The sequence below is a fragment of the Osmerus mordax genome, chromosome 8 (genome assembly GCF_038355195.1).
Source record: "Osmerus mordax isolate fOsmMor3 chromosome 8, fOsmMor3.pri, whole genome shotgun sequence".
NCBI lineage: Eukaryota > Metazoa > Chordata > Actinopteri > Osmeriformes > Osmeridae > Osmerus > Osmerus mordax.
Window position 1 is genome coordinate 10,107,014 of NC_090057.1, and position 27,024 is coordinate 10,134,037.

The 27,024-nt window shown below is 52.0% G+C and overlaps 2 protein-coding genes across 2 annotated transcripts in view; both read right to left on the reverse strand.

Moving 5' to 3' along the window:
- On the reverse strand, positions 1-25,731 carry LOC136947268 (nesprin-1-like). Its single transcript, XM_067241220.1, has 43 exons — positions 25,599-25,731; positions 25,386-25,487; positions 25,171-25,290; positions 24,738-24,938; positions 24,443-24,616; positions 23,962-24,093; positions 23,635-23,831; positions 23,180-23,312; positions 22,826-23,008; positions 22,505-22,654; positions 22,125-22,301; positions 21,853-22,008; positions 21,576-21,731; positions 21,241-21,411; positions 20,993-21,126; positions 20,496-20,700; positions 19,845-20,027; positions 19,591-19,737; positions 19,216-19,370; positions 18,746-18,893; positions 18,565-18,659; positions 18,210-18,444; positions 17,631-17,825; positions 15,853-15,978; positions 14,622-14,777; positions 13,453-13,611; positions 13,015-13,181; positions 10,812-10,974; positions 10,262-10,449; positions 9,908-10,058; positions 9,230-9,412; positions 9,006-9,143; positions 8,625-8,816; positions 7,880-8,186; positions 6,791-6,924; positions 6,402-6,522; positions 5,933-6,141; positions 5,337-5,543; positions 5,103-5,231; positions 4,664-4,930; positions 4,154-4,246; positions 3,239-3,297; positions 1-1,432 (listed from the first exon to the last, which is right to left on the reverse strand). Exons 1-43 carry the CDS (start codon positions 25,707-25,709, stop codon positions 1,150-1,152), a joined length of 7,092 nt encoding a protein of 2,363 aa, XP_067097321.1. The 5' UTR covers positions 25,710-25,731; the 3' UTR covers positions 1-1,149.
- Positions 25,732-25,803: 72 nt separating this feature from the next.
- LOC136947626 (nesprin-1-like) overlaps positions 25,804-27,024 on the reverse strand; it is a 49,558-nt gene continuing 48,337 nt past the window's right edge. Inside the window, 4 exon segments of the mRNA XM_067241755.1 lie at positions 25,804-25,814; positions 25,914-26,118; positions 26,435-26,563; positions 26,827-26,943. Coding sequence (XP_067097856.1) covers positions 25,804-25,814; positions 25,914-26,118; positions 26,435-26,563; positions 26,827-26,943 — 462 coding nt within the window.

The window sequence follows — 27,024 nt, forward strand, 5'->3', positions numbered from 1 at the left end:
TTAATACTTATGTTTTTATTTTATGCAAAGAGAGTATTTAGCATTAGCAAACTGTACATACATAAATAACGCTTTTTCAATGTAATTTGTTTTTACATCCCAGTGATTTAGATGTTTCCATTTAGCAAAGATGATCATTATTATTACAAAGCACACCGTTTTATATCCTTCCTTCACCAGTGATTGTTTGGCCTTAAAAGCAATGGACCTCAAGTGCATGCTCAAACATCAAATGTAAAAAAATAACTGCCATATTCAAAGGCATTTTGTCAAATGTCAATTTACAAATCATCTCAAACCTAATTAGCCTTATATTGAAACACTGGAATTCAAGTCAAAGAATGAGCTTTGACTTACTTTTCTTGGCTTATCAGGGATAAGGGCGTGGCCATCTTGAGGGACACCTGCAGTGCGGTACCTTCAACAGTACTCATGCCAGTGCTACAGCAGGAGCTCTTAACTCTAAAATGACCTTGAGGATTATAAGAACCTCTGCTATTCAGACATCGTTAGGTCTCCTAGGTTTATTGACACAAAACATCTAACCAAACGCTGATTGAAACAAATAAATATTAGCAGCACTGAACTGCGGACACACAGCACAGTCGACTTTGGCTCCCAACATACAGTATAAATAGTGCTTTGTTTTTCATTTTGGACTTTGAAACTTGACCAAAGTATTATATTTATACACATTAAAGTTGAGAAAAGTGAACAGTTTGATCCTAGGTCAGTCCATTTGTAATGATGGAGTTTGATAGAAATGGAAGATATGTGTTAGGAGCCATATATATATACTTCTCTTCGATGGTTTGTGGTTCTAGGACAACAGTCTTGTTTTGGGCTTGGGAGGCACATTCCCATAGTATAAGGGGGAGGGAACATTCAAATGGGTCGGAGGTTTGAGGTGGAACTAGAGCCCTTATAGTTAATTAAGGACTTAAAATAGTCCTTATATTGGGCAGTTGTCTCCATATGTTTTTTAGTAATCTCTTTTGTGGGTGGATATCCATATAAGAGTAGCAATAGTCTTTATATAGTTGAATATCCGCATAGATGTAGCTCAAGTACTTTAATGGGTAGATGACCCAATATGCGTAGCTCAAGTCCTTATATGGGCAGATGACCCAATAGGCGTAGCTCAAGTCCTTATATGGGTGGAGGTCCGTTGGTGTAACGCAGCATGGGGTGGAAAGAGCGGGCAAAGTTGTTTGCATGGTGACAGCTGTAGTCCTCCTCTGTCATTGGAACAAGGCAGGCCAGGCCAATCAGGAGCAGGAGGAGGAGCTGGAGGGGCAAGGCTGCCCTGAGGACTCTGAAGAAGAAGGGTTGACCTCTGGAAGAGGAGGATGAGGCGGGGGAGGGGAGGAGGTCACTGGAGAGGTCAGAAGGGGAGGAAGCGAAGCCAGCGCCTGCTGGAGACTTGGTCAGTCTGAGGGGAGGAAAAGAGAGGAGTTGCACGTTTGTAGGTGTGGGAGTGATTAACACACATATACACATGAAATTCTTCCTCTAAATCTACCAATTACAGTCATTTCAGTCTAGGGTATAGATAGCATTGTCTATCCTCGGTACTGTCAAGCTGACTGTAACAGCTGAAACAGAGCAGTCTCTATTGCCTAGCTCTCAAACACACAACCGTGCACACACACACTTACACAGCAGGTATCACAACGAAAATGCAACAGCAGAACCCACCACCTGTCATCAAGTTACTCACACTCAAGGAGGCAACGGCAGACAAACACAAAGTCTGTATACATCTCTGTATGCTGAGCATCAACTCAAACAGTAACCCTCCAAGATGGGTCTTGTTTTTCTCTAAAAGCGGAGTAAGTGAGAGTTCAATGTCACGTCTCATTCGTTTCCACACTGAGAGACTCCCAGGGATGGAGCCAGGACCTGGGGGAACGCCATGTTCTAGCCTAGGCCGGGGCTTGAGGAGGGAGAGGCGGGAGAGGCGGGCGGAGGGACAGTCCTTTCCTACCTAACTCCCTTCCTCTCCTCAGCCTGGCTAAAATGAGTATCTCGCTAGAAAGTACAGACAGCGTTTTTTTGTGGTATGTGTTTGTGGACATGGTCAAGCTCTGTGTATTTAGGAATTTGCAGAATGAGAGTGGGTGTGTTTGCTGCCATGACCGATATACTTTGGTTCATGGAAACCTTGTTTGCAAAATGTTCTATTCCAAAAAACAATTAGGGTTGAAAAGGGAACTAGCTGTGTTCACCACACTTCTTGTAATAGGAGGCTAATAATAGGGGAACCCACACAGTCATAACCTGGGGCTGATTGCTCAGCTAATTTAAGCCCAGGCTTGAGCAGGCCCTACATGTCATGTGCATCACTTTCATAATGGAAACGGTAGCGAGAACACTTGATGGAGGGATGGATGTGGGCAGGTTATTAGAGAGGAAGTAAAGGAGGAGTGGGTCAAGAGAGAGAGAGGAACAGTGAACAGAGAACGGTGAAAAAAAAATAGACATGATAAGGAAGGAAGGTTGCTATCGAAAACAGCACAGTACAGTAGACACTACTACAGTGCTACGGAGAAAAGAGAAACAGGAAGGAAACGCGAGTGAGAAAGGAGAAGAAAGGAGTCAGAAATAGGAGAGAAAAGGAGGAACGACATGTTAGTGTGGGACAGTGCCATCTGGAGGGGGGAGCGGGAACTACGGGACTGGTGGTTCTCCCCGGGAAGGACAGAGCAGGACGACCATGAGAGCGGGGCAGGGGAGGGGGAGGGGGGGGGGGGGCTGTGCCAGGATGCAGCTGGGCGAGCAGCAGCACAGAGCAGAGACCAACCCACATTCACCTAAGGGAGAGAGGGAGCCCCTTTGCTCCAGGCGGTTCCCTATTCACTGAACAGCTGCGGCGGCGTCTAGAGAGAGTGAGGGTTATGGAACCTCGAGGGTTAAAATTCTGGCGGGGTATGGAGAGGGAGAGGGACACCGACAGCAGAATATACAGAGCTGCAGCGAATGTGAACTGCACATTTGCTGCCATTAGAAACCTAATCCGGCTGTCAGTGGATTGATTCACTTGGCGTTGGATTGAGGCAGATTATCTTGATTGACTGATTATTCGATTGATGTTGATCTGAGTTCTACTCAGAGTATGAACAGAGAGGGATAGAGTAGTGACAGGTTGTTGAGGTTCTACATTTGTAAGTGTGTGTGTGTGTGTGTGAAAGTGGTTCCATCACCCTGCCTCGGGTTCTAGAGTCCAGGAGAGAGGTACCTGTGGCGCGGGCCGCCGTGGGGGAGTCCTGGGTGGGCCTGACTAGTTTTGCCCCGGGGCTGTGCCACGCATATGAGCAGAGAGGGGGTAAAAGAAAGAAAGAATGTTTCAGTCCAGGGCAAATCAAGACCAAGCTTCTGATGAGAGGAAAACAAATTAACAACAGAGAAAGCAGTCAACACTGATAACAAGAACCAAAGAGCAGCAACTGAATCCAATGACGGTGAGAGGATCTGATCCTCACCAAGAAATCTGGCTTCTCACGTCTCACAGAGGGAACAGAGTGATACACTTTCCTAATATGCGGACCCACTAATATCACAGACTTCATGGAAGAGTGAATGTTAATTTGTAAATCCATTAAATCAAACCATGAATTAGTATTCACAGGTGTTTTTGTTTGTGTACAACGTTCCGAGGGCGTCGTCAATATTGTGTGTTGAGTGCTGTGACACGACTATGGTTTGTGTCCAACCTAAGTGAGAAGCCAGTGTTTCTTGTAAATCTTTGGGGGGCTAAGCAGATCTATATGGGCAGGTGTAGCAAAAAACATTTGCGCTCGGGGGAGGGAGGCGTGGGGAGGGGGGGCGTCGGGTTATAGGTGGTGGCGTACAGGTTAGCAGGACGGTTAGACCAACTGACATGATAGGAGGAGGAACAGAACGTCATCTGGCTTGTTAAAGGTAAGAACAGCACATTGAGGGGGCGGGGGGCTGGTGGCTGGTTTTAAGGTTAATCCGGGGGGAGGGAACGAAAATGGTCTCTGGAGTCAGGAAGGGGGCTGATGTAAAATATCTACGGAACCGCCCTGTAATGTGTTGAAGGTGACATGGCTGTTGTACTGTTTGTACACACCACATGACTTCTCTATCGAGGCTAGCCTCCCCTAGTGGCCTCTAAGGTAGGGTACATTACCGATCTCCTGCGGCTGATGACGACCCCCTCAGAAATGGGGCTGGTCGATCCAGAGGTGTCTGATTTGTCCACAGGAGACAGAGGTAGGGACTTCTGCAGAGGGATTTCAATAGTACATTCAAATCAATTCACAGTAATCAATTAGCCAATGGCACAATAGCCTAAGATTACAGGGAAATACTATGAATACAGTGTAAGTAAGTAAGTAAGTAAGACTTTATTTATATAGCACTTTTCATACAAGAATTGCAGCTCAAAGTGCTTTACATAAAATCAACAAAAACAATAATACAAGTGTTGATCTAAAACGTTTAACAAACCAAACTAGCCGCACTCTATCTGCGGTCTCTCGAATCCATCTTAGATCCGAGCTGCCACTTGCAGTTTCTAATGTGTATGACATTTAAAAGATTTTTTCAGCTCTTATTTACTAAATGAACATGTAACCAAGGCCATTTGTAACGGCTCTAACATGGTGAACGAGGTGAACAGAATAGGGTCTTGTCTGACCTGTAGGGTGCCCATTGTCTCCAGTCTCCTCTCCAGACCCTCCAGGTCAGAGCTGACCTCCCGCAGGAGCAGACGCAGCCTGTTCCCGATCACGTGCACCTTCTCGCGGGCCTCCAGGCGCTCCACACCCTGGGCCTCCCTCTGGGCCTGCTCTGAAGTCTGGGGCTGGAGTTGGCTTCTAGCCTGGGTGTGGACCAACAGCTGGGCTGAGAGCTCCTGGAGAGAGGCCACCTTCTGCTGAGAGTCCAACAGCTCACGTTTGATTTGCTGCATGGGAACAGGAAAATGGAGTGACAGGGTTAGGACCAGTAAGATATTATGTTTGGAGGTGGGACTGTAGATTGGGCTCGAATAACATTGACCAAATTATATTTGTAGTGTTTGCACCCACTTCCAAACTGCAAACTCCCAAAATGTGTGGTAAACTGCAGAACCATACCGTGAGTGTTCTGTGGTGAGCGCGTAGGGCTTCCCAGTCCAGTCTGGGGGGGATAGGGACAACCTCGTTCCGTCTGCGGTCGATGTTCTCCAGCCATAGTAGCAGACCGTGGCTCAGTTCATGGAACTCCTAGAGATCCAATACAAAACGGGTATATTAACACTGCAAAGAATCCCTTTTTCTAAGAAAGTATTATTTAAAAGTACACCAGTTACAGTGCGTTTGTGCGTGTACCTGACACTGCATCAAGGACTTCTGTAGCTCCTCCCTCCATTCCTCCAGAGACGAGCCCAGCCAATCCCAGCGCGAGTTCATCTCCTTGAGCCCGTCCCTCAGCTCCCAGGCCTCCTCTGAGTCAGGCCCTGACTGGAGGAAATCTGCGCTGCTCAGGTTGATTGACAGGACCGCAGATTTGTGGGCATCCATGGCCTTCTGCAACTCCTGTAAAGCATGAGGATGATTGGGTGTTTACGTGATGTACAGTACATGGGGAGTTTAACATGCAAGTTAAAATGTATCCCAGGTGATAGTGTGCGCTTTGAACCCCTCAAGAAAAGACTGAAAAGACACTACACAGACAATAGGCCCAGGTCCCAGCTGGAGGGAGCTGCACCCTGTATATAGGTCAGGAGAACTAGCAGGGTTCACAACCGCATTTGTCCTTTGTTGACATCCCTGTTGATGATTTACAGACTGTAGCAGTTGGTGTGTGTGTGGGCGACTGCACATGGGTCTTAGAAAGCCTGCAGGGCCTGAGATATCAAGTACCGGCGAGTTGATACAAACTATAAAGACACACACACACACCACACACACACACGCTCACATACCTTGAGCTTGCGGATCCTCTGTTGGATTGTGTGGATGTCGGGGCTGAGGTCGTGTCCTCGGAGCTGGCCCAGCTCAGCCTCGGTCTGGCCAAGCCAGGCGCGGAGGGTCTGCAGGTCAGAGATGAGCTGCTGCCACTGCTGCAGGTCCTGGGGACAGTGTCTGCCACTCAGGGCCTGGGCCTGGAGTAGCTCCCAGCGCTCGATCACACCTGGAGGGCGGGAGGGAGGGAGGGAGGGAGGGAGGGGGGAGGGAGGGAGGGAGGGCGGGAGGGGGTGTGTTCAGCTCATGTTTACGTTTCATTGTCTACACGTCATTCACAATGACTGACAAATATGTGTGCCTGCATGTTGTACGCATACATACCCGTTTGTGTGTGCGCGCATCTATCCTTACAGCCGTGTGTGTGTGTGTGCACGCAGATAAGTGTGTTCTTGTGTGTGTGTGTTTGAGAGTGTGTGGGAGACTGACCAGGGCTCTGAGAGTCTGTGCTGGTAGGGTTGGTAAGCCCGGGTGGGGCGTCCTCAGTCAGTTCTCCCTCGGCCCTCTTCACAGCGTCGATGCTGCCTCGACACTCGCCCATCAGACGCATCTGGAGGAGACACATCATGCTCGTCACGCGCTACACAGGTCATTCACTGCACAGTCTTCCCACTAGTGTTAAAATATCATTTGTCTGTCATTGGAACGTGTAGCACAGTGATGCACATGATCTAAACCTCCACTGGTTTCCTGTCTAGAGGACGTTTATTTGTCGCTTTTCACATTTCCTCATTCCTCAGTACAGTCGATGCGATGGCACATTCTGGAAGTATGAGTGCGTCGGTCCTATTCTAAACTTGTAGGATGCCCATACTCACATAGCCCATGTAGTTGGAGTCGAGCTCTGGGCTGGAGCTGGTTACAGCGCCCTCTCTCTGCTGGAGGTGGTATCGGCCTGCATCCAGAGCCTGGTCCAGCTGTCTCAGGTGGGCCTCCAGCTGACCTGGCTCACCTGGGACGTTCAAAGGTTGCCAAAGGTTGTTTTTCAATGTTAGATGAATAAAAGACAGCAGAAGACTTGTGTACAAGTGTATGTCAGGTGAATAATGACTAAATGTAAAATGACTAAATGTAATGTAAAAACATAATTTGTTTTGTGCACTTTAATGTTTTGAAAAATCATTGGTGAGAAAGAAAAACAGTAATGAGTTGGTTGGGATGGACTTAAAAAAAACAAAAAGTTAGACACGAAGTGGACATCTGCATGCAATGGTGTATTATCAAGTCTGCCATCGCTTGGATCGCTTGTTGTTGATGGAGGAACATGCGACCGTGAGTGGACACTGGACAGGAGTGTCTGGACACACTTGGCATGCAATGTTCATGCTCAAACTGGCATGCAAAATATGTGAAATGCTACATGGACCCGTGAGAAGTTTGGTGCCCCGGCATATCCTGTTAGGTAATTCCATGACATGGAAGTGGTTAGCATGCTAGTGTTACAACATGGTACTTGTGCTCTCGCACGTTAGCATGCTCTGGTTTAGGGTATGGTATTTGTGCTTTAGCGCGTTAGCATGCTAGGCTGGTTGCCTACCCGAGGAGGACCTCAGTGTGTTCTCGGTCAGTTTTATATAGGCCTCAGGGCTCTCTGGTATAACTATATCTGGAAAGAAAGAAATGAATGCCTCACAATCAAACATAGGCACCCCAGAGGTATTTAATGACCTGAACATCACACCAGATGGTTGGACATCCCTCTGGAAAGATCCAGTGGGACTGTAGAACTGTTACATTGTGCCACATACATGGGTGATATGTGTTTTTGCGACCACCTTGTGTGACACCATTTATTGATCCATCCTTCCATCCACACCCCACCACCGATTGGCCTGACGCCCATCTTTCCACTCATGCATACACCCACTCACAAAGACTCCCTCCCTCCCTCCCCTCCCTCCACTGACCTGTCAGCACAGCGGCCGTCCTGACGTACTCATCCTCCTGCTCCTCTCCCCGGCCCCTCTCCGACCCCAGACCCCGCCCCCCGGCGCTCTCCAGCCCGCGGCTCAGGTCGTAGTCGTGGTCCCACTCCAGGGGGATGGAGTCCACGCTGGCGGGCGTGTCGCGCCCCGAGCGGTAAGCCCTCTGGGCCATGTCCGCGCCGGAGGCGGAGCGACTGCTGGGGCGGGGCAGAGAGGCCGAGTCCACCCACTGGAGGTCCTCGTCCATGTCCAGCTCCCGGTCGGAGCAGTCCAGCTCATCGTCAGCAAGCTGGGGAGGAATGTGTAGGAGGGGTGGAGGGAGAGAGAGAAAGTGGAGAGGGAAAGGAGAGAGAGACAGCGAGAGAGAGTGTGAGATTCTTTCCTAGTGAAGTGTTATACTACACTGGTGATATGCTATCCTTCTTATTCTGCAGGTCACGGTCATGTTGGTGGCTAACCACGACTTGGGCTTAGCCCGAGTGCTGAAGTGAATACATTTACATTTAGTCATTTAGCAGACGCTCTTATCCAGAGCGACTTACAGTAAGTACAGGGACATTCCCCCGAGGCAAGTAGGGTGAAGTGCCTTGCCCAAGGACACAACGTCAGTTGGCATGACCGGGAATCGAACTGGCAACCTTCAGATTACTAGCCCGACTCCCTCACCGCTCAGCCAACTGACTCCCTGAATATGTGTGCAGTACGCGTGTTCTTTCTCATGACTCACTGGGAGGCGTGTGAGCTTCTTGTAGTATCTGTCGACGCGTCCGAACACCTCCTGGCAGTACCTCTGCAGCTCCTCCAGCTCCTCCTCGATGACGGCGGCATCCAGGGGCTCGCTCTTCCCTAACAGCGCCTCCCCCTGCCTGAACACCATCTCCAGCTTCCCCGTGTTCAGGGAGATCTCCTGCTGGAAGGCCTGAACACACACACGCACACGCACATGCCAAAGAGGTACAAGGCCCGAGTTTAGTGTCTCTCAGAAAAGAGATTTGACCGGTTCCACACACACACACACACACACAACACACACACACACACACACACACACACACACACACACACACACACACACACACACACACACACACACACAGCTCAGTCTTACCCTGAGCTGCTTGATCTTGGCCTGGATGTCACACTCAGAGAAGTGCTCTATGTTGGTGAGCTGCAGGTCCATCTCTGTCAGCCACACCAGGATGCTGTCTCTGGCCGTCTCAAACTCCTCCCTCTGACCAATAAAGTGCTGCGGGAACAAGACCACCCGCTCAACAGTATGCCCCACGAGGCTTCGGACAGGGGTTTGGACATTTTGCGCATTTCCCCGCATACCTTGAGCCTGCGCAGGATGGAGGCCACCCTCCTCTGCAGGTTGTCCCAGCGGCGGTTCCCATCGTGCACCATCTCGCGGAGGCGACAGGATGAGTCTGTGCGGTTCTCGCGGGCCAGGCGTCGGTACTGCTTGTTTATGAGCTCCAGCTGGGTCAGACACTCCTGCACCTGCCTCTGGAACGCCTGGACACACACACACACACACGTGTCAAACACGGCCCGTGTTTTTGGTGTTGCTAGGAGTCTATTTCGGTTCATGCTGCTTCAATGCGTCTGAACCTGTTGTCTAGTTAAACACGTGCAGAGACACCCAGTGGGTTCAGGACAGAGCTAGCAGACCCGAGCCATGTGGCTGGTGAGGGACAAACTGAGCAACAGACAGGGTTCAAGTAGCATGATACTGTACTACCCTCCCTCCCTCCCTCCCTCCCTCCCTCCCTCCCTCCCTCCCTCCCTCCCTCCCTCCCTCCCTCCCCTCCTTCCCTCCCTCCCTCCCCTCCCTCCCTCCCTCCCTCCCTCCCTCCCTCCCTCCCTCCCTCCCTCCCTCCCTCCCTCCCTCCCTCCCTCCCTCCTCCCTCCCTCCCTCCCTCCCTCCCTCCCTCCCTCCCTGACTAATGCAGCACACACACACCCACACCTCTTCTCCTTTTCCCCCCAAACACTCGTTCCTCAGCATACCTCAAACTTCTTGAGCTCTTCCTTGGCGATGGTGTAGAGGACGCCAGAGGAGTTGGGCTGGGCGGCCGTCCTCTCCGAGGTCTTCAGCCACTCCTCGAACCTCGAGAAGTCCTCCAGGAACTTCTGCCACAACCTCCACGTCTCCTCAATCCTATGACCCGAGAGGAGAGATAAAGAGGGAGAGAGAGAGAGAGAGAGAAGAGGACTGGTGGTTACCGCTTTTGAATAACCCAAACTGTATCAAAGAGGGCATGCGTAATACTCCAGTATGCATGAATGTGTGCGTGCGTGTGTACGTGCATGTGTGTGTGTACGTGCATGTGTGTGGTGTGTGAGGGTGTATGTGGGACCTACTTGAGCCTCCTCTCCATGGACATGGCACAGATGTTCCTCCAGCGGCGGTCCAGCCCCCTGGTGGCCTGCTGGATGGAGTCGCACTCCGTCTCCGTGGAGCAGGCGTCGCAGTCGTGGAGCAGCACCTCGCACAGGTTCAGCACAGACGCCACGCCCGTGCTGTGCTTCTCTATGTCCCTCTGCAGGTCCTGGAGGGGTAAGTGGGGGGGGGGGGGGGGGGGGGGAGGAGGAGGAGGAGGGCAGAGTGAGTGTGCAACTCTGGCCCTCAGCAGTGTGGAGTAGCTATACTGTAGTAAGTAGGTCATGGGGGGGGGAGGGGGGGGGGGGGGGGCTCAGTCCTTCCCCCAGTCCAGACTTAGAACTTGTGTTTGGCACGGGAAGCGTATCGGCCATTTAACGCAGCTCATATCAACACTGTACCTTGAGAGTGTGTGTGTGTGTGCGCTGTCCCACTGTCCCCGGCCCAGCATACTGAAGTGTGTGTTTGTGTGTGTGTGTGTGTGGGGGGGGGGGGGGGCCCGCCGGCTCGGGGGATCCTGGTTCCTCCTACCTGCTGCTGGTTGAGCTTCCTCTGGATCTCCTGGGCGTCGCACGTGTCGTAGACCAGGGGTCTGGACAGCTCCGTCTCGATGTGGGCCAGCCAGGAGCGCAGGCTGCTCATGTTCTTGTCCAGCTGCTGCACGGCAACCAGGGTCTCCCTCAGCTTCTTCACCCTTGGGGGGGGAGGGGGTGGGGGGGACAGAGAGGGGAAAGAAAGACAGGCGTCTCTTTACCCCCTCAATAACAACAAGCGTTGAGAATGCAGACGGGGGCCATTCTTGACGGCATGTGCTAATTACGGGTCAATAAGTGTGACCCGGAGATCCATTTAGTGGGTCTGTGTCACTTTAGGCACCCTGTGATATTGTGAGACCCAGGACGCTCAACCCCTGTGGGGTCGTCCTGTAGCTTTGCAGAAGCTCATAGCATCTAAACATAGAACCTTCCTCCGTGTGTCATGCTACAGTAAGAGTGTGTGTGAGATAGTTTGCTGGCTGCCACCACTGATACAAACACAGTATTCTCTGATAACATTGTACATTTTTTACAGTAAAACCTCTGGCCAGCTCCAGATAATACAATGCATCTCATGCCTAACCCTGTGGACCTCCTCCGATCCCATTTCCAGCCTTTGGAGCTTTCAAAAGAAACAGGAGAAGCGATGAAGCGACCCGCTCTGTGACCTTGGGAAGAGCTACAAAACAGCGAAGTCCACTTCTCACTCATCCCGCAGCTGCCAATGCTAATCCAGTGAATGACACGCACAACCATAACCCCAGCTCCTGTCCTCAGATCAGCTACTGCTACACAGCACCCGGGTCACAGTTCTATAAAGGCAAGTCTAGAGTTGCCAGCAAATGAATTCAAATCAATAAATACAATAATCACTGTGAGAATCTGTCAAAGAAAGCCCAGAACGGGCAGCGGTGAGGTTAGCCTGCCTGTTGACATCGCAGTCACATTCCGGCAGGTCCGAGTCGTCGCCTGGGCAACCTGCCATGTCATCTGTCCCCAGAACCAGAACCATGGGGGCGCGGATTTCCCAAAGAAACACGGTGTAGACGCAAAGCATGGATTAAACTCCCTCTCCCTCTTTCGTCTGAGCAAGTGTTGCAGACGGGACTTTCTCTACCCCCTCTGGAGAGGGGTGTGTGTGTGTGTGTGTTTGGAGAGGGGGGGGGGGGCAAGTGTGATTTGACAACTGCTCTGGAAGGTTAAAAAAAGAGATACTCAAAACAGTGTTGTGAGTGTGTGAGTGACTGTGTGTGTGTGTAAGCGCCTGAGAGTGACAAGTGCTGCTGTTCCTAAAAGAGGACTTCCAGTCAGAGGCATGTGCCTCAGAGTGGGCCCTTGGCTGGAATGTCACACACAACAGCAACGAGCACACAGTATGCACGGCTGCAGCAGGGGTTTGAGTACAGCACGCAACGATTCCAACAAAATACAATTCCACCATTGAGCACGATCGAATGCAAATACGTCTGCAATGAGATAAAGTACCTTCCTCTTGTCCAGAGAACAAAAATATCCTTGAAAATCCTCGACAAGTTTACACGTGAATAAGCAAAACTGGGGCTCCTTCAGCTGCCGTGGAACTTTGAGTCAGTTTGCTCTTTGCTTTCTCAGAATGAAAAGAGGGAATAGAGACAGACCTGAGAGGACAACAGTCTGCAGCTGTGTGCATGAGGTCACTCACGGTCCTCCCTTCTCCCCCGCCTGCTCCCCCCCCTTCCATTCCAAGGGCAACAGCCGGGAAAAAGGGAGAGGGGGAGTGCAGGCGGTGCAGTTGGGTCAGCGGGAGGAAAAGAATGGGAGGAAGAGAGAGACGAGCAAAACAAGAGAGGCAAGAGAACGGCCAAGACAGCCTTGGAACTCCAGTTCTATTTCTTCCCTGCTAGATTCACGATCTGCTGACACTAAGTGCACTCTGGGAAAATCAGCTCTCCAAAAAGGCTGGGGCTGAAAAACGACAGGAATGAACCAAAGACCAAATGACCCAAGTACCGAACAACCAGCTTCCCTGTTCATGTTTGGACATGCCTGGCCCTCAAAATCTCTCCACTAGGGGGGCGTACAACACCATGGGAAAAAAATACAACAGAAAAATCCCACCAACCAACCAATTCTCCATCATCTATATTACAGCACTCCCCAGGCCTATGTATTCATGCTTGTGTGTGTGTGAGTATATATGTGTGTGTGTGTGTGCTCACCTGGCAGCGATGAGGTCCAGCAGGTGTTGCCAGCGCTCGCTGACCTTGCTGAGCTTGTGCTGGATCTCGGCAGCCTTGCTGTCATGGCTGGCTCGGGACAGACGCTCCCCCATCGCCTGCAGCTGCTGCTTGTTCTCCTGAGCCACGCCGATCTCCTCCTGGTAGTCCTGGAGGACAGACAGAGAGAGGAGAGGGTGAGGCGAGGGGGAGGGGGATGGCAGTGTGGGGGAGGGGGATGCTAGGAGGGGGATGGTAGGAAAGGGGGGAGGGGCGTGCGCGTGTGTGTGTTTGTGTGCACAGCTGCTGAAACTGCCTCGGACAGTGAGGAGGGAAGAGAGAGTCGGCATCGGTCACCTGTCCTTGACAGAGATGCTGAGATCATGCGTGCGTACCGTATGGATGGCGTGCGTGTATGATTGCGAGTGTGGGCGTGGTCACCTTGCGCAGCTTCTCGATCATCTCCTCGATGCTGATGTCTCCGTTCTGGGAGACCTTGCTCTCCATCTGGGTGAGCCACTCGCACAGCTCCTTGCTCTTGTCGTTGAACACGGCCCACTCATTCAGCTTCTCGCTCACCTGCTGCCGGCGCACCGACAGCTGGGGGGGGGAAACAAACACGGGGGTGGAAGAGGTGTGGGGGCAGAGAGAGAGAGAGAGAGAGAGAGAGAGGAAGAGAGAGAGAGAGAGAGAGAGAGAAAGAGAGAGAGAGAGAGGAAGAGAGAGTGTGTGAGAGAGAGAGAGAGAGAGAGAGAGAGAGAGAGAGAGAGAGAGAGAGAGAGAGAGAGAGAGAGAGAGAGAGAGAGAGAGAGAGAGAGAGAGAGAGAGAGAGAGAGAAGAGAAGGGAAAGACAGAAACAGAGGTTAACAGAGGTCTACACAGTGAGAAAAACTGGTCCAAAAAAAGAGAGGGCACACTCACTTCAACAGCAATCCCAAAGTTGCTTCACAAGTCCCATGAGCTATCTATCATGGCTCACTGCAACAGGGCTGTGCACATCCCACACGCAACAACGCTGATGTTGCGTTAACAGCGTTAGCGACAGACAGACCAACTACAGAGTCGCCCGGTGAACTGTATCAAACACGCAGTCTGCTGTGACAGTGTCAAGGCTAGCCAGAATGAGTCTAAATAGACGGTGCCCAAGTTAAGACAGCCAAGACACCTAGGCCAGCTAAGACAACTAAAACAGACAAACAGCCCAATGTTTACTTTAGCTCACACTGTAGCTAGCTCAGTACAACGTGTCCCGGGCCAAGGCACGGACGAGATGCCCTTTGTATCTGAGATAGCAGCGACACACACTCCCCAGCCAAGCAAGGGCTAGGAAACAGGAAATGCCGTAAGAATGCCCGGAGAGAGGAAACACACAATACTACAGTAAGTGTGATCGAATGTAGGATATACCTACACACGTTCTTCTGAACATGTACTCGCTGAGAACATGAAATGATGATATTTATAGGAATACCACCTCTTGCGGGTTGTGTGCATTGCATTGGAGGTGTTGCAATTGCATTGTGTGTGTGTTTGTCTCAGGGGTGTGGTATGTATGTATGTATGTATGTGTGTGTGTGTGTGTGTGTGTGCGTGTGTGTGTAGGGGTTCACCTGGTGGCAGATCTCCTCCCACTGGCGCTGAAGCAGATAGAGCCGTTCCTGCAGGACGGTGATGTCATCTGGGCAGACCACGCCCCCCAGAGAGTCCTTCAGCAAGAACAGGGAAGTGAGGTCATCGGTCCAGCCCTCAACGGTGCTTTCTAGCTCCTGTAATTCAGAGACACAAATATGGTCAGAGAGAGCATTTACGCACACACAGCAAGTTCTCAGCATATAAGCCAAACACAGCCTCGTTTCAGCTCTTACCACACAGGAAGGGAAAGAGTCACTTCAGAAATGCTTACAGAGGCTTGGAGCTACCTTCCTAAACTAAAATATCTCATATACTCTCAACAAACAAAATAGCAAAAGCTCTGATGCTATAGAAAGAGTTTCGATCCAGAGAAGCCAGGGTTGAACCAGGAGACGGTCTAACCAGATATGCTTCTGTCCTCTCTGCCACAGTGAGCTACACTATGTCCTAATGATGCGTGTTCGAGAAAGAGGATGTGTATTACGTAATGCATGCTCACACACACACACATACCCCCTATACACACACTCCCCAGATCTCTCTCTATCTCTCTCTCTCTCTCCAGCTGATGCTAGGCAAACTTTGTGCTGCTATTCCAGCATCCCTCCCCCTCTAAGGAGCAGAGCACAAGTCATGCATGAAACATGATCTGTGTGTCTTGCTGTGTGTGTGTGCGCGCGTGTGGAGGAGCCCTGACCAAACAGAGCGTGCTCCCTGAGTGTGTCCACATCACACATGATTATGATGAGCACAAATGAGATGCTGCATCTGCTAGATGGAACCTCAACAGAAGCTGACCAGCATTACTGCTGAATCAGAAGACTCTACACAGCCAGGGTCTGTCTGCACTTAGTTCACCTAAACAAAATGAAACCAATCCTATCCATCTTTCACATTTAACATAGTAGAGAGAAATGGTGTGTGTGTGTGTGTGTGGGGGGGGGGGGGGGGGTGAGAGATAGCAACCTGGAGAGAAGGAAGAAATAGACAGTGTCATCTCGTCACTGTCACTGTGGTGAGTCATTCAGAGTGCGTTTGTATGTGTGCAAGGAAGAGGCGGAGAAAGAGCGAGAGAGAGAGAAAAGTGAGAGAGACAGAGAGAGAGAAAAGTGAGAGAGACAGAGAGAGAGACAGAGAGAGAGAAAAGTGAGAGAGAGAGACAGAGAGAGAGACAGAGAGAGAGAGAGAGAGCGATGCTGTGCTTCTCACCTTGCAGCGGACTTGTTCAGAGTGCAGCTCCTCGTGGTGGTCAGGCAGGGCCAGAGACAGCTTCCTCTTAAAGGCCCGGAGCTTCTCCAGCGACACGCCGATGCCCTTCTCACAGCGCTCCCAGTCCTGCGCACGCACGCAACACACATCGTTAAGACGCGCACACACATTGGTGCCTCTGCCCAGATTCGATGACACAGCAGAGGCTGTAAATCTGCTGCAGCAATGTTGGTTACAGGGAGAGCGAGAGAGGCTCTGAGTGAGAGAGAGAGAGAGAGAGAGAGAGAGAGAGAGAGAGAGAGAGAGAGAAAGAGCGCGAAAGAAGAATATCCATGTCCTCCCAGCAATCAGAGCACTATAACCTCTCAGCCACACAGTACACACACACACACACACACACAAAGAAATATCCTTCGCCATGAAACTACCCAGCAACCGCAAAGCTAGACAGAATAAATCCACTAACTAGACACAGAGCCAATAATGTCTTTTGAGAACTATGTGCAGGATTATGGTATTACCGGAAGCAGAATGAAAGTAAATGCAGGATTAAGGTCAAATTTGAAGACTGAAATAGCAGTTATTAATGATACCTGAAGAAGGAGCCAGACACATGAAATACCCAGAGAGACGGCAGAACACACAGTCAGCAACAGCAGCTAGAATCCAGTCATCCTCACACACAAGGAACAGACAGCAGGAGAGAGAGAGAAATAGAAAGAAATAGCAGGAGAGTGGCAAATAAAGAGAGAGAGACAGCTGCAAAAAACAGCGCTAGAACAGATATTTTGCCAAAACCCGTAAATCTCGGTTGCTGCTTCTAGCTGCGTCACTCTTCCCTGTTTGCCTCTGTTGGATACAGCACTGCTTAGCAGAGTGCCTGGAACCTGTGTGTGTGTAAGTGTATGTGTGTGTGTAAGTGCGTGTGTGTGTAACTGTATGTGTGTGTAAGTGCGTGTGTGTGTAACTGTATGTGTGTGTAAGTGCGTGTGTGTGCGTTTGCAAGTGTTCACTCACATCTTGTGTATGTTTCATCACCTCAAATGCCCTTGCTTGTGTATGTACGCATGTGTGACTGTGCACTTTCTATAGTGCTGGTGTTCTATTTGGCCATCCATCTCTCTCTCTCTCTCTCTCTCTCTCTCTCTCTCTCTCTTTTGCAGACTTGGTCATTCTTAAGATGCACTCTGAATCACATGAAATATGCAGCATGTTCAGCCTCACTGTCCTGCATTTAAAACTAACCTCAGTGCTAATCATGCCTGAGATGGAATGTTAACTAGCATGCTAGGTCATTACATTATGCTATGCTTCATCAGATCTGCAATGTGGTCATTGTCTGCTGCTAGTTAAGCAAAGCGTGTTAAACCACAATATCCGATCAGCACACATAGCAGTAGGACCTTGCTTATACATCTATCTTAGCAAAGAATGGCAATTCAAATTCTGATCTGACATCATATGTAAAGCATTTAAGCTTCATAAACTTGCTTCTAGTTGCTATTGCAAGTTTCCATAGATAACCTTGAATGACGTGTTAGCTCAGAGAGATAAAGAGCAGGCTAAAGCTAATGTTGGAACACTGCTAGTATTAACATAACCCATTCAGCACCTGGGGACACTGCAAACAACAGTGACAACAGCAAAACACTTAACCAGGGCCCAGTGCTAGCTCTACAGTCCAACTGTATGTATAGCCTTCTATAACAACCAGTCATGGTCACCGCATGTTAAGCTACGGTTAACCACGTTTGCTTGAGGTTCGGAAGTACACAAACCTTTAGTAGGCAGAGCAGCTCCCTCTTCTGTTCGTCCAATCGGTGGCTGGCGTGCCTCCAGCGTTCCTGCATGTCCGTCAGCTCGGTCTGCAGAGCTGACTCTGCCCTGGGATCCGCCCACAGCAACAGGCCCCGCCCCGCCTCCACGGCCAGGATGTATCTGCCCTGCTGCCTCTGGAGCACACGCTCCCTCAGCTGGGGGGAGGAGGGTAGGGGGGGGGGGGGACACACAGGATATCTGGGGTCAGAGGTCAACATCGGAATAGAGGGCAGAGAGAGAAAGAGCAGGAGAAGCCCCGGGGGTGGGGATGAGGTCATGGATGGGTGAATCAAACAGTGGAAACGTCTGGTAGAAAAAAAACACAATGACAAAATGTAGGAAAAATGAAGGCTATTTCAGAAGGAGCTGTGAGGGGAAGCTACATGTGTGGGGCTGTCTTTCAGGAGGTCCTTCAGACTGGACGTGAGGCCCTTCAGACTGGACGTGAGGCCCTTCAGACTGGACGTGAGGCCCTTCAGACTGGACGTGAGGCCCTTCAGACTGGACGTGAGGCCCTTCAGACTGGACGTGAGACCCACCTGGACCTGGTCCAGCATGGTCCTGGCCTGCTGCAGGGCCACCGGCTCCCCCGGCTGATGCACGTCCGGGTCGCGAGACACTTCCTGCAGCCAGCGCCGCAGCTTCTCCGCCATCTCCGTGTAGCGCTGCCATTGGCGGACCAAGCTGTCGATGATCCCCCTCCGCTGCTGGGCCCGCCTCACCACGCCTTGCCATTGGTTGCCGAGCAGAGCCAGCTTCAGGCTGAAGTCATCTCTGCAGGGAGGAGGGAGAATGAGTGCTTATTAGTGTGTGTTTCTCTGTGTGTGTGTGTGTGTAGATACAGAAAGTGAGAGAGGGATAAAGAAAGTGGTTAGTGGTTGTGTATGTGTTTACCTGTCATCCACCTGACCCTGGTCCAGAAGGTGATGTCCATCGCTGATGATGGAGTAGAGGATCTGCTGCCTGCTGAACATCTCTGCCTGGAACAGCTGTAAAGATGCACAGAGAGAGATAAACACACATCCACACCCACCCAAAGTAACAAATACACACCCACACCCACACCCACACATACCTCATGTTCTCTCTGCTGCTCCAGCAGGCTGTGGTAGTTCCCAGAGATCTCAGCGGCCAGTTTCTGCTCCGTGTGGGACAGGAAGTCCATCCAGGCCTCACACTTCTGGAGGAAGCTCTGTTGCTGTAGCAACGCTGCCTGCTGCTTACTGGAGGACGGAAGAAACAGAACATAACATGAGTCAAAACACTCAGAAAACACCGCCTATTGTTTATTAATCAAGCCCTGGCGTGTCCTGTTTTGAAATCAAGCCCCTAATCAACTTGGTTTCCTCAGTATAGAAGGTGATTAACTTCATGACAAGAAAAATGACTATTATTTTACCATTATATTGGTGAAAGTGAAGTGAAATAATGATGAAGTCAAGAGTTAGATGACAATCTAACTTCAAACTTCTTTTATCAGTTTGTGTGGGACTAAGGGTGTGTTGGACCAGGTGTGTGTGTGTGTGTGCAGGACCGTAGCATTACCTGAACCTCTCCGTCAGGTGTGCAGAGTGAGTGGCCCAGGCCCTGTTGAGGCTCTGCAGCTGCTTGATCTGTCCGTCGTTAAGGGGCAGCCTGTAGGCCAGCTCGTTAACACGCTCCAGATCTGGAGACTGGCTACTCAGCCTCAACATCTGCACCTGGGGGGGGGGGACGACAGACAGGTACGGTCAAATGTTTAGCACAGGCTACTGTGGCTGAGGACACAGCTAGCATAACATCTGAGGATTATATTAACTATGCTACTGTTTGTTTACCAAAAATAAGCTTTTCCAAAGAGATGGTTGTTTGGGTTCATGTGTGTAGGGGGGGTCGGTGAGGGGGGGGGGGTCGGTGATTCAAAAGGTCACCCATGTTTACCTTCAGTTTCTCCATGCGCTCCTGGAGGACGGGGAGTTCAGGGGAGCCCAGCGGGTCAGACTCCTTCAGAACCTGCTCGGCCTCCTGGGCCAGTAGGGTTAGAGAGTCCAGCTGCTGGGAGAAACCCTCACAGTCCTGGACTCCACTCTGCAGAGACACGTGAGAGGGCTATGAACAGACAGTAGCAGAGACTGTGTGTGTGTGTGTGTGTGTATGCTGTACATGTGTGTGTGTGTGTCCAGCTCTCCTCTGACCTGCAGTGCATCCTGCTGCCTGTGCAGGGCGTGCTCCAGCGTTGCTAGGCGATGTGTGAGTGACAGGCGGTCTGATTGGAGGGCTGCCATGGAGGAGGCGTCCACCTGGGTGCTCAGCTCCTCCCCCAGCCCCTGCAGCTGCTGCAGGGAGTGCTGGACAGACACCTGGCCTCCCAGCAACTCCTGCACAACACAAACACACACGGCATGAAATACTACCGAAAGAGCATGCCCGCAGTTAGCCCACCCTCTCCCTGGGAGCCTCCTGGGGTGTTAATCTGGGCTTGTCTTGTGCTCCGCTGTCCCCCTGTGAAAGGGCTTTTGTCCTGGAGGTCTTGGTGTGTATTCAGACAAGCACAGAGGGTGGAGTTTGGCCCCCAGCGGGAAGGTCAGGGATGGTATCAATCAGATAAACTGCCTGGTCAGCACCATCTTAGTTGTTTCACATGTCTGCCTTCTTAGATAGAGAGTGGCGACAGTGACCGTGTGACTTTAGGCGATTCTGTGCATATGAGGATGACTTGAGACATTGGATAAACAGGAAAATATAAAGACGAATCAGAACTCGTTGTGGAAAACCATACGAGACACTTCCGCCCCGCTAAACCGCTCATCCTGTCACATGACGCCTCCGTCTCCCGCCTCACTCACGCTGCAGTCTCTGATCCAGGCGCTGCTCTCCTCCTCCGTGACGTCCCGGTCGGTGGCGCTCTTCAGCAGCCGGTCGGCCCTCTCCTCCTGCCTCTGCACGGCCGCCACACTCTCGCCGTGCAGCTCCCCGTAGCGCTGCCACAGCCCCAGCAGGCCCCGGCCGCTCCGCAGCTGCTCTGAGATCTGCTCCAGCAGCCCGTTCCACCTGGCGCCGACAGAGAGGTCAGGGGTTAGGAGCTGGTCCAGAATCAGTTGGGGGACTAATGCTTTTAGGAGTCCAACTTTGAACTGTTTGAACAGAGCTTTCGGGAGCTTTTTAGAAGGGAGAATGTATTGGCAAGTCTGTGCTTGGTTGTTAGTCTCAGCTCTACAGCACATGTATGGCCAGAGGCGCCGTATAGGGGGGAATAGTTATGACGATTCTAAGGGCCCCTGATTGACAGGGGCCTTTTTTATGGGGCCCAAAATTCCTGGCGACGCCCCTGTGTATGGCCTACCTGATGTTGACGTCACGGAGGGCACCGTTGAGCACGTCGGACACAGACGGGTGGCACTCGGTCAGGAGCTGGTGTGTGACGGAGCCAAACTTCCTCAGACTGCTCTCCTGTTTGTCCAACTCCTCTTGTAGGCTCTAAACCACAGTCACACACACAAATGTTATCCTCTTTTTAAAGAACAGAGGGACAACGACTCCCACCATTTACCTACAGCATCCCAAACTCTGTCACGTTTTGGTTGTCCGTACCTCCAGACTCTCCACCTGCGTCTGCACGGCCTCCAGGGAGCCCGTGAGCAGGCAGAGGTGTGAGACGGCGTAGCGCCCCTCCAGCACGTAGCGGTTGATCTCCTCCGCGGCCCGCCGGTACAGGGTCCACTGCTCCAGCACCGACCGCAGGCTGACCTTCATCTGATTGATCTGTCAGAGGGGGAGGAGCTCACGGCTTCAATTATAGGGTACGGACTGTAAAAGTACGAGTCAGTTCACTTCTTCAAAGCTCTGTTTGTGAAGAATGAGTTTGTTTAGTTAATGAATAAGCGTAAACACAAATGAGCTCGACCATGGGGCCATCTTAAACCCACCATTTGATCCAGGCTGGCCCACGACTGGTTTAGATCTTTAAGGGTCTCCTTGACAACCAAGCAGGCCTCGCCCTTTTTGTCCTGGATGAGAGCGTTCCCTCGTTCCTCAGTCTTCTCTAGATCCTTCTCTTTCTCCTTCACCAACTCCTCCATCTCCTGAAGGGTGAAAAAGACGGGGTGAAACACACTTAAGAAGAGCACAGAGGTTAAAGTAAGGAGGTTTCATCGGGTGTTGGGTCGGGGTCATGTGGAAAACGATGGGTTAATGTGTTCTTACTTGACAGTCTTTCAGTGCGTTCTGGACTGACGCTACATCCTCTATCCTGTGTCTCTTCTTCAACTTGTCCTCCTGCAGGGAGAGCCAGGTCCTCAGGGCCTGCACTCCATTCTCATGCTCCAACCAACCCTCCAACAGACCCTCCAACGACTGGATCTGGGGAGGACACACACAGAAAAGCCTGTAAAAACCTGTGGTAAAAAGAAGCATTTGCGTGCACTGTGTGAACACACTATCCCCCCCCTCCAGACCACTAGAGGAGAGCTAGCCACCTTCTCTGTGATGAGTCCCTGCAGTATCTGCCAGCGTCTGTTCATGGCCCCCAGCTTCTCGGCAAAGTCGGTCTTGTCACTGCGCTTGCCCTCCACATCCTGACTGCTGATCTGCAGCACCGATTGGTTGACAAAGTCCACCGTCAGCTGCTTGCACGTCAGGTCTATCCGGAAACCCTGCAGGGACAGGGATGGAGGGAAGGATACAGGGGGAGGATGGAGGGAAGGAGACAGGGGGGAGGATGGATGGAAGGAGACAGGGGGGAGGATGGAGGGAGAAAGGGAGGGATGAGAGCATGAGAAATATCAGTAACATTATCCTCTTTATCCTGTAGAGGACTGTCCGCTCTACTGTGTAGGATGAGAGGCCCAGTTCTCACCTTGTACTTCTGAAGGTAGCTCTGGACTGCCTCCGAGCCTACAGCTCCCAGGATCCTTTGCTGGTCCTCCTTGATGACGTTCTCCATGAGCGAGATCCAGCTCATGAGCTCTGCGATGGCGTGGCGCGAAGCTAGCTTCTCCATCTGCAACTGTAGGAAGGGACACCAAAACACAGTAGGTTCGCGTTATAGCTCCGAAGCCAAATCGATCGATTCATAAAGAGGAGACGAAGATGTATTCTTTGAAACTACTTTGCTCTTGGGTTGCCGCTTCTAGATCCTCCCCCAGAGGACATGCACGGAGCAGAACGCGGTGCCTACCTGGTGCAGCTTCTCCTGGACCACAGGGATCCGCGTGAGCAGCTCGGCCCACTGGGTGTCCACCTGGGCCAGCGCTGACCTCAGCCCGGCCGTGTTCACCCTCTTCAGCCTCAGCAGCTGGTTCCCCGTGCTCAGCACCGAGGAGCGCAGAGACGACTTGGCGTCCACCTCCTTGGAGAACTCCTGCAGCGCAGGTGGGCGGAAGGAGAGAAGAGATGGAGGATGAGCTGTGGTTCGGTTTGACATTCGAAAATGTAGGCCTTCTGAATTTTGTAATAATGGAATCATTCATTGTTATTACGGCCCCTGCTAAGGGGGGCACATGGGCCAGGTGCATTATGGGCCGTCACTCACCAGGAAGGCGTAGAGGTGGTCTCTGACCGTCTCCAGTTCCTGAGGTACGGTCACCGACTGGGTGGTCCAGAACTCCAGACGGTCCAGAGCCGACCGTAACCACTGGCTCAGCTCTGCTGACTCTCTCTGGTACCTGTGGGGTGCCATGACAAGGAAGGGGGTTGATTAGGTCAGGGACACCCTCAGAACAACCACTAGCATACCGCCTCGAAATTCTACTACCCACTCTGCATCCATCTCTCCATAACTGAAAAGTGTATAAGTCGTAAACTCCTAGAAGTCCTGAAGAATTTTGGTCCCCAAGAAAAGATATTCCACCTTGATGAATGGTAGCCATGTCCGTAAGACCTATGTACAGTACGTTTATGACCCCAGACCCAGCTGGAACTCATTGCCCAATGCCTGTCTGTCCACCTGCTCGTCTGTCCGCCCGCCCACTCGTTTGTCAGACTGACCTGCTCCAGTGTTTGAGGGTGGAGTCCAGGCGGTGCAGCTCCTTGTTGACCTTGGTGGTGGAGCAGAGCCAGTGCTCGCCCAGCTGGGTCAGCTGGTTCTCCAGGTCTGAGCAGCAGACACCCAGCAGCAGGCGCTTGCCCTCCTCCAGGACCTGGTAGAGCTGCGGCTGGTGCTCCGTCAGGCTGGCCTTCAGCCGCTGCGGAGGGAGGGAGGCAGGGAGAAGAGGTTAGAGTAGAGAAGTATTATCATGAAAAAACATGGCTGCCCTAACTTCGGCATGTGTTTCATTCCCGAACGTGTACGCAGGATGTGTGTGTGTGCTGCACCTGGTAGAGAGCAATCCTTTCGCTGAGCCTGTCCTCAGACTCCTCCACCAGGCCCACCGTGGGGATGCTACACTCCACAGCCTCCAGCTGTCTGCACAGGCCCTGGTAGTCCTCCACCAGCCTGCTCCACGACTGGACACACAGGGGCACGACTGATTCACCATTCATCACATGACACCGCTTGTTCATCCGCTCTAATCTATCCATCCATTGACATCAAATCCAGTTGTATAAGTTATATATCCACATTGTTACTGAGAGAGAGACACCTAGAGCCTGGTAGCAGGCGTGTCCTCCATGTTGGCAAACGTTAAAAGCTGTGGCTTTTATCAACAATTGAAATAGCCAAATGGATGGAGGCATTTATCCCTCGATCTCCCTTCCATCTTCCCATCCATCCATTCCCTCACTCCCTTCCCTCCCTTCCTCCCTCAACCCTCCCCCTCCTCTCCCATTTCTCCCTCCCTCCCTGCCCTCTCACCTCCAGGATGCCCTCCAGCTCCACCCCCCTGCGATGGGCCTGCTTGAGGACAGAGTGGGCCTGGGCCAGGGTCTCCTCCAGGGCTTGGCTCTCCCTCTGCACCACCAGGCTGCTGACCTTGCTGTACAGAGTCTGGGTCAGGATCATGTGGCACTCCAGACCCTGGAAGAACTCCTGGAGGAGAGATTACAGGACGGGGAGAGAGGGACATGGATAAAAGCATACAAAACAACAAGGTTTAGTGACCAATCCACGTCGCCTTCCTCCTCACCATCTCTGCCCCGAGGCTGCTCACCTTGTGCTTGTCCAGGAGCATCTGTACTTCGATGACTGAGCCCACCGTCATCTTCTGGTCGGCAGCCATCTTGTCCTGGGCCGTGTCGACCAGGTCGATGAGGTCGTGCAGGGCGCTCTCGTACTGGGCCTTCAGGACCAGGCTGTGGTTCAGACTGCTGCGTCTGGCGCCCACCATCAGAACCAGCTCCTCATACGCATCCTGAGGTGACAGAACATTGATACACAACAAGAGTTTCGCAACATATTTATGTTAAAGTGCATTTTCATACTACTTCAGTACACAAGTATCCAGTACAATTACAGATAAACAGTATAGTACTGTAGCGGTAGAATCAATGTTTAGGGGGAGATGTTGCCAGAGACAACGAGATGAGAACAGACAGTAGAGGTGAGAGAAGGGTGAAGACGGGCGGTGTTAGAGGGCTGGTCACCTGCAGTTTGAGGAGCTCTTGGTTGGACACCTGGTCCGCCTGCAGTCCCTCTGCTCTGGTCCTGAGCTCTGAGACCCTCTGTTCAAACTCCCTCAGGCCATCCTCCACCTCAGACAGAGTCTGCACAGGGAGTGGCCACGCTTTAGAGCTGCATGCGGGTGCGTGTGTGTAGTGTGTGAGTGTGTCTCTGTGTGTGTGTGTGTGTGTGATCCTACCTCTATCTGTTTGGAGGCAGGTCTGTCCACAGCTCCGGCCATCCTCTGCAGCAGCTGGTGCTTGCTCTCACCGAGGGCCGTGAACAGTATCCTCAGCTCTGCCTGGAGGAGGCAGCACAGACAGGGAAGCCAGGCTCGTCATACCTGATGCACTCCCCACCTCGAAACACAACGTATGTCTTCTGTACACACACACACCCGCGCGCGTCATACCTGGAAGGTGGAGTGCTCCTGCAGCCTGTCCCTCATACAGTCACAGTGCTGCTCCAGGGTGGAGTCCAGCAGGCCCAGCCTCTCCTGCAGTCCGTCCAGGGTGTCCTCCATCAGGGCCTGCTCCTCCCCTCCACACAGCCTCCCTGCTCCCCCCGCCACCAGGCCCCGGCACTGGCTCACCTCCCCGCTCACACCCCGCACCTCCTTACCCAGACCCTGCACACACAGGACAAACACGCACATGACAGGCATGAAATGGAAGGCATTTGTTTTGCTAGCCTGATAATAAGATGTGTCAGTGTGTGTGTGTGTTACGGTGCGTGTTCCCCTCTACCTCCATGTGACCCAGCTGTGTCTCCGTGTCCTCAGACAGCAGCACAGGGCCGGTCAGGACCTGGCTCTCTGCTCCGTCCAGCCATGAGGAGGCCGCTGACACCGCCGCGTACAGCTCCTGCTGCACCGCCGCCGCCCCGCCCGCCACCGCCGCCGCCTCGCCCGGCTTGCTCTCAACGCCACCTGTCTGTGGAGACGGGGAACAGCAAGAGGGAGCAGCCCTTATTCAAGGTGTTGTATAGTGATCCTCCTACTGCTGGGTTTTACTGAAGTGTCTACATGAAGCTTCCAGTACATAGAAATCAGGGACCTAAAGTGGTGCATGGGAAATGGGAAAAGTACAAACATTTCTGAGTGGACCCCAGAAGCTTTGGGTATTGTATAACTGTGTGGTTTAGTCAGTACAACACCCATTAACTCAATGTAACTTCTTGCTGTAGCTGTGAGAGTTGTGTGTGGCTCTTGTGTTATAAAGTGAAAGAGTGTGCGTGTGTGTGAGCTACCTCCTGTGCGAGTTTCTCCAGGGTCTGGCTGCAGCTCTCAAACAGGGCCCTGGGAGAGCTGGGGTCCTGAACCACTGCCTCCCCCCGGAACACCACCCCTGGACTGGACACACGTGACCTGTGAAGCCCCTGGGACCAGGAGACACGGGGTGGCAGGCTATCAGACAGGTAGGGCTTATGATAGCTTGTTACATAAAGATGTAAGGTCTTTGATTAGATTTTTTCATGCGTACGAACATGTACAGACTGACAGTTAAACAGGTATTTGAGGCGTGGTGTTATACTGTAGGAGATCTGTATAGCATGAGAACCAGCCTAACACGCAGGCCGATGCTTAAACAGAGGGATTAGAGGCGTGGTGAATGCGAGGGGGTCTGGAGCAGCGGGCGTACCGTGCTGAGCTGCTCTTGCTCCAGGGAGTTGAGGGAGAGCTGCAGCTTGGTGCTCTGGTCCCTGTTCAGGTTCTCCCACCTCTGCCTCAGCTGCTCCTGAGGGGACAGCACCTCCGGCTCCAGCAGCACTCCTGGGGCCCCGCCCTCGCTGGGAGGACACAGACAGAGACCGAGAGAGTGAGAGAGACACACAGACAG

Excerpts from the sequence above, each read along its gene's own strand:
- LOC136947268 (XM_067241220.1), bottom strand. The coding sequence starts at position 25,709 with ATGGAGGACACCCTGGACGGACTGCAGGAGAGGCTGGGCCTGCTGGAC. Across the intron at positions 22,655-22,825 it reads TCCAGGAGAAGCTGCACCAG|TTGCAGATGGAGAAGCTAGC; the intron begins GTAGGCACCGCG and ends CCCTTCCTACAG. Across the intron at positions 6,523-6,790 it reads ACTCCAACTACATGGGCTAT|ATGCGTCTGATGGGCGAGTG; the intron begins GTGAGTATGGGC and ends TGTCTCCTCCAG.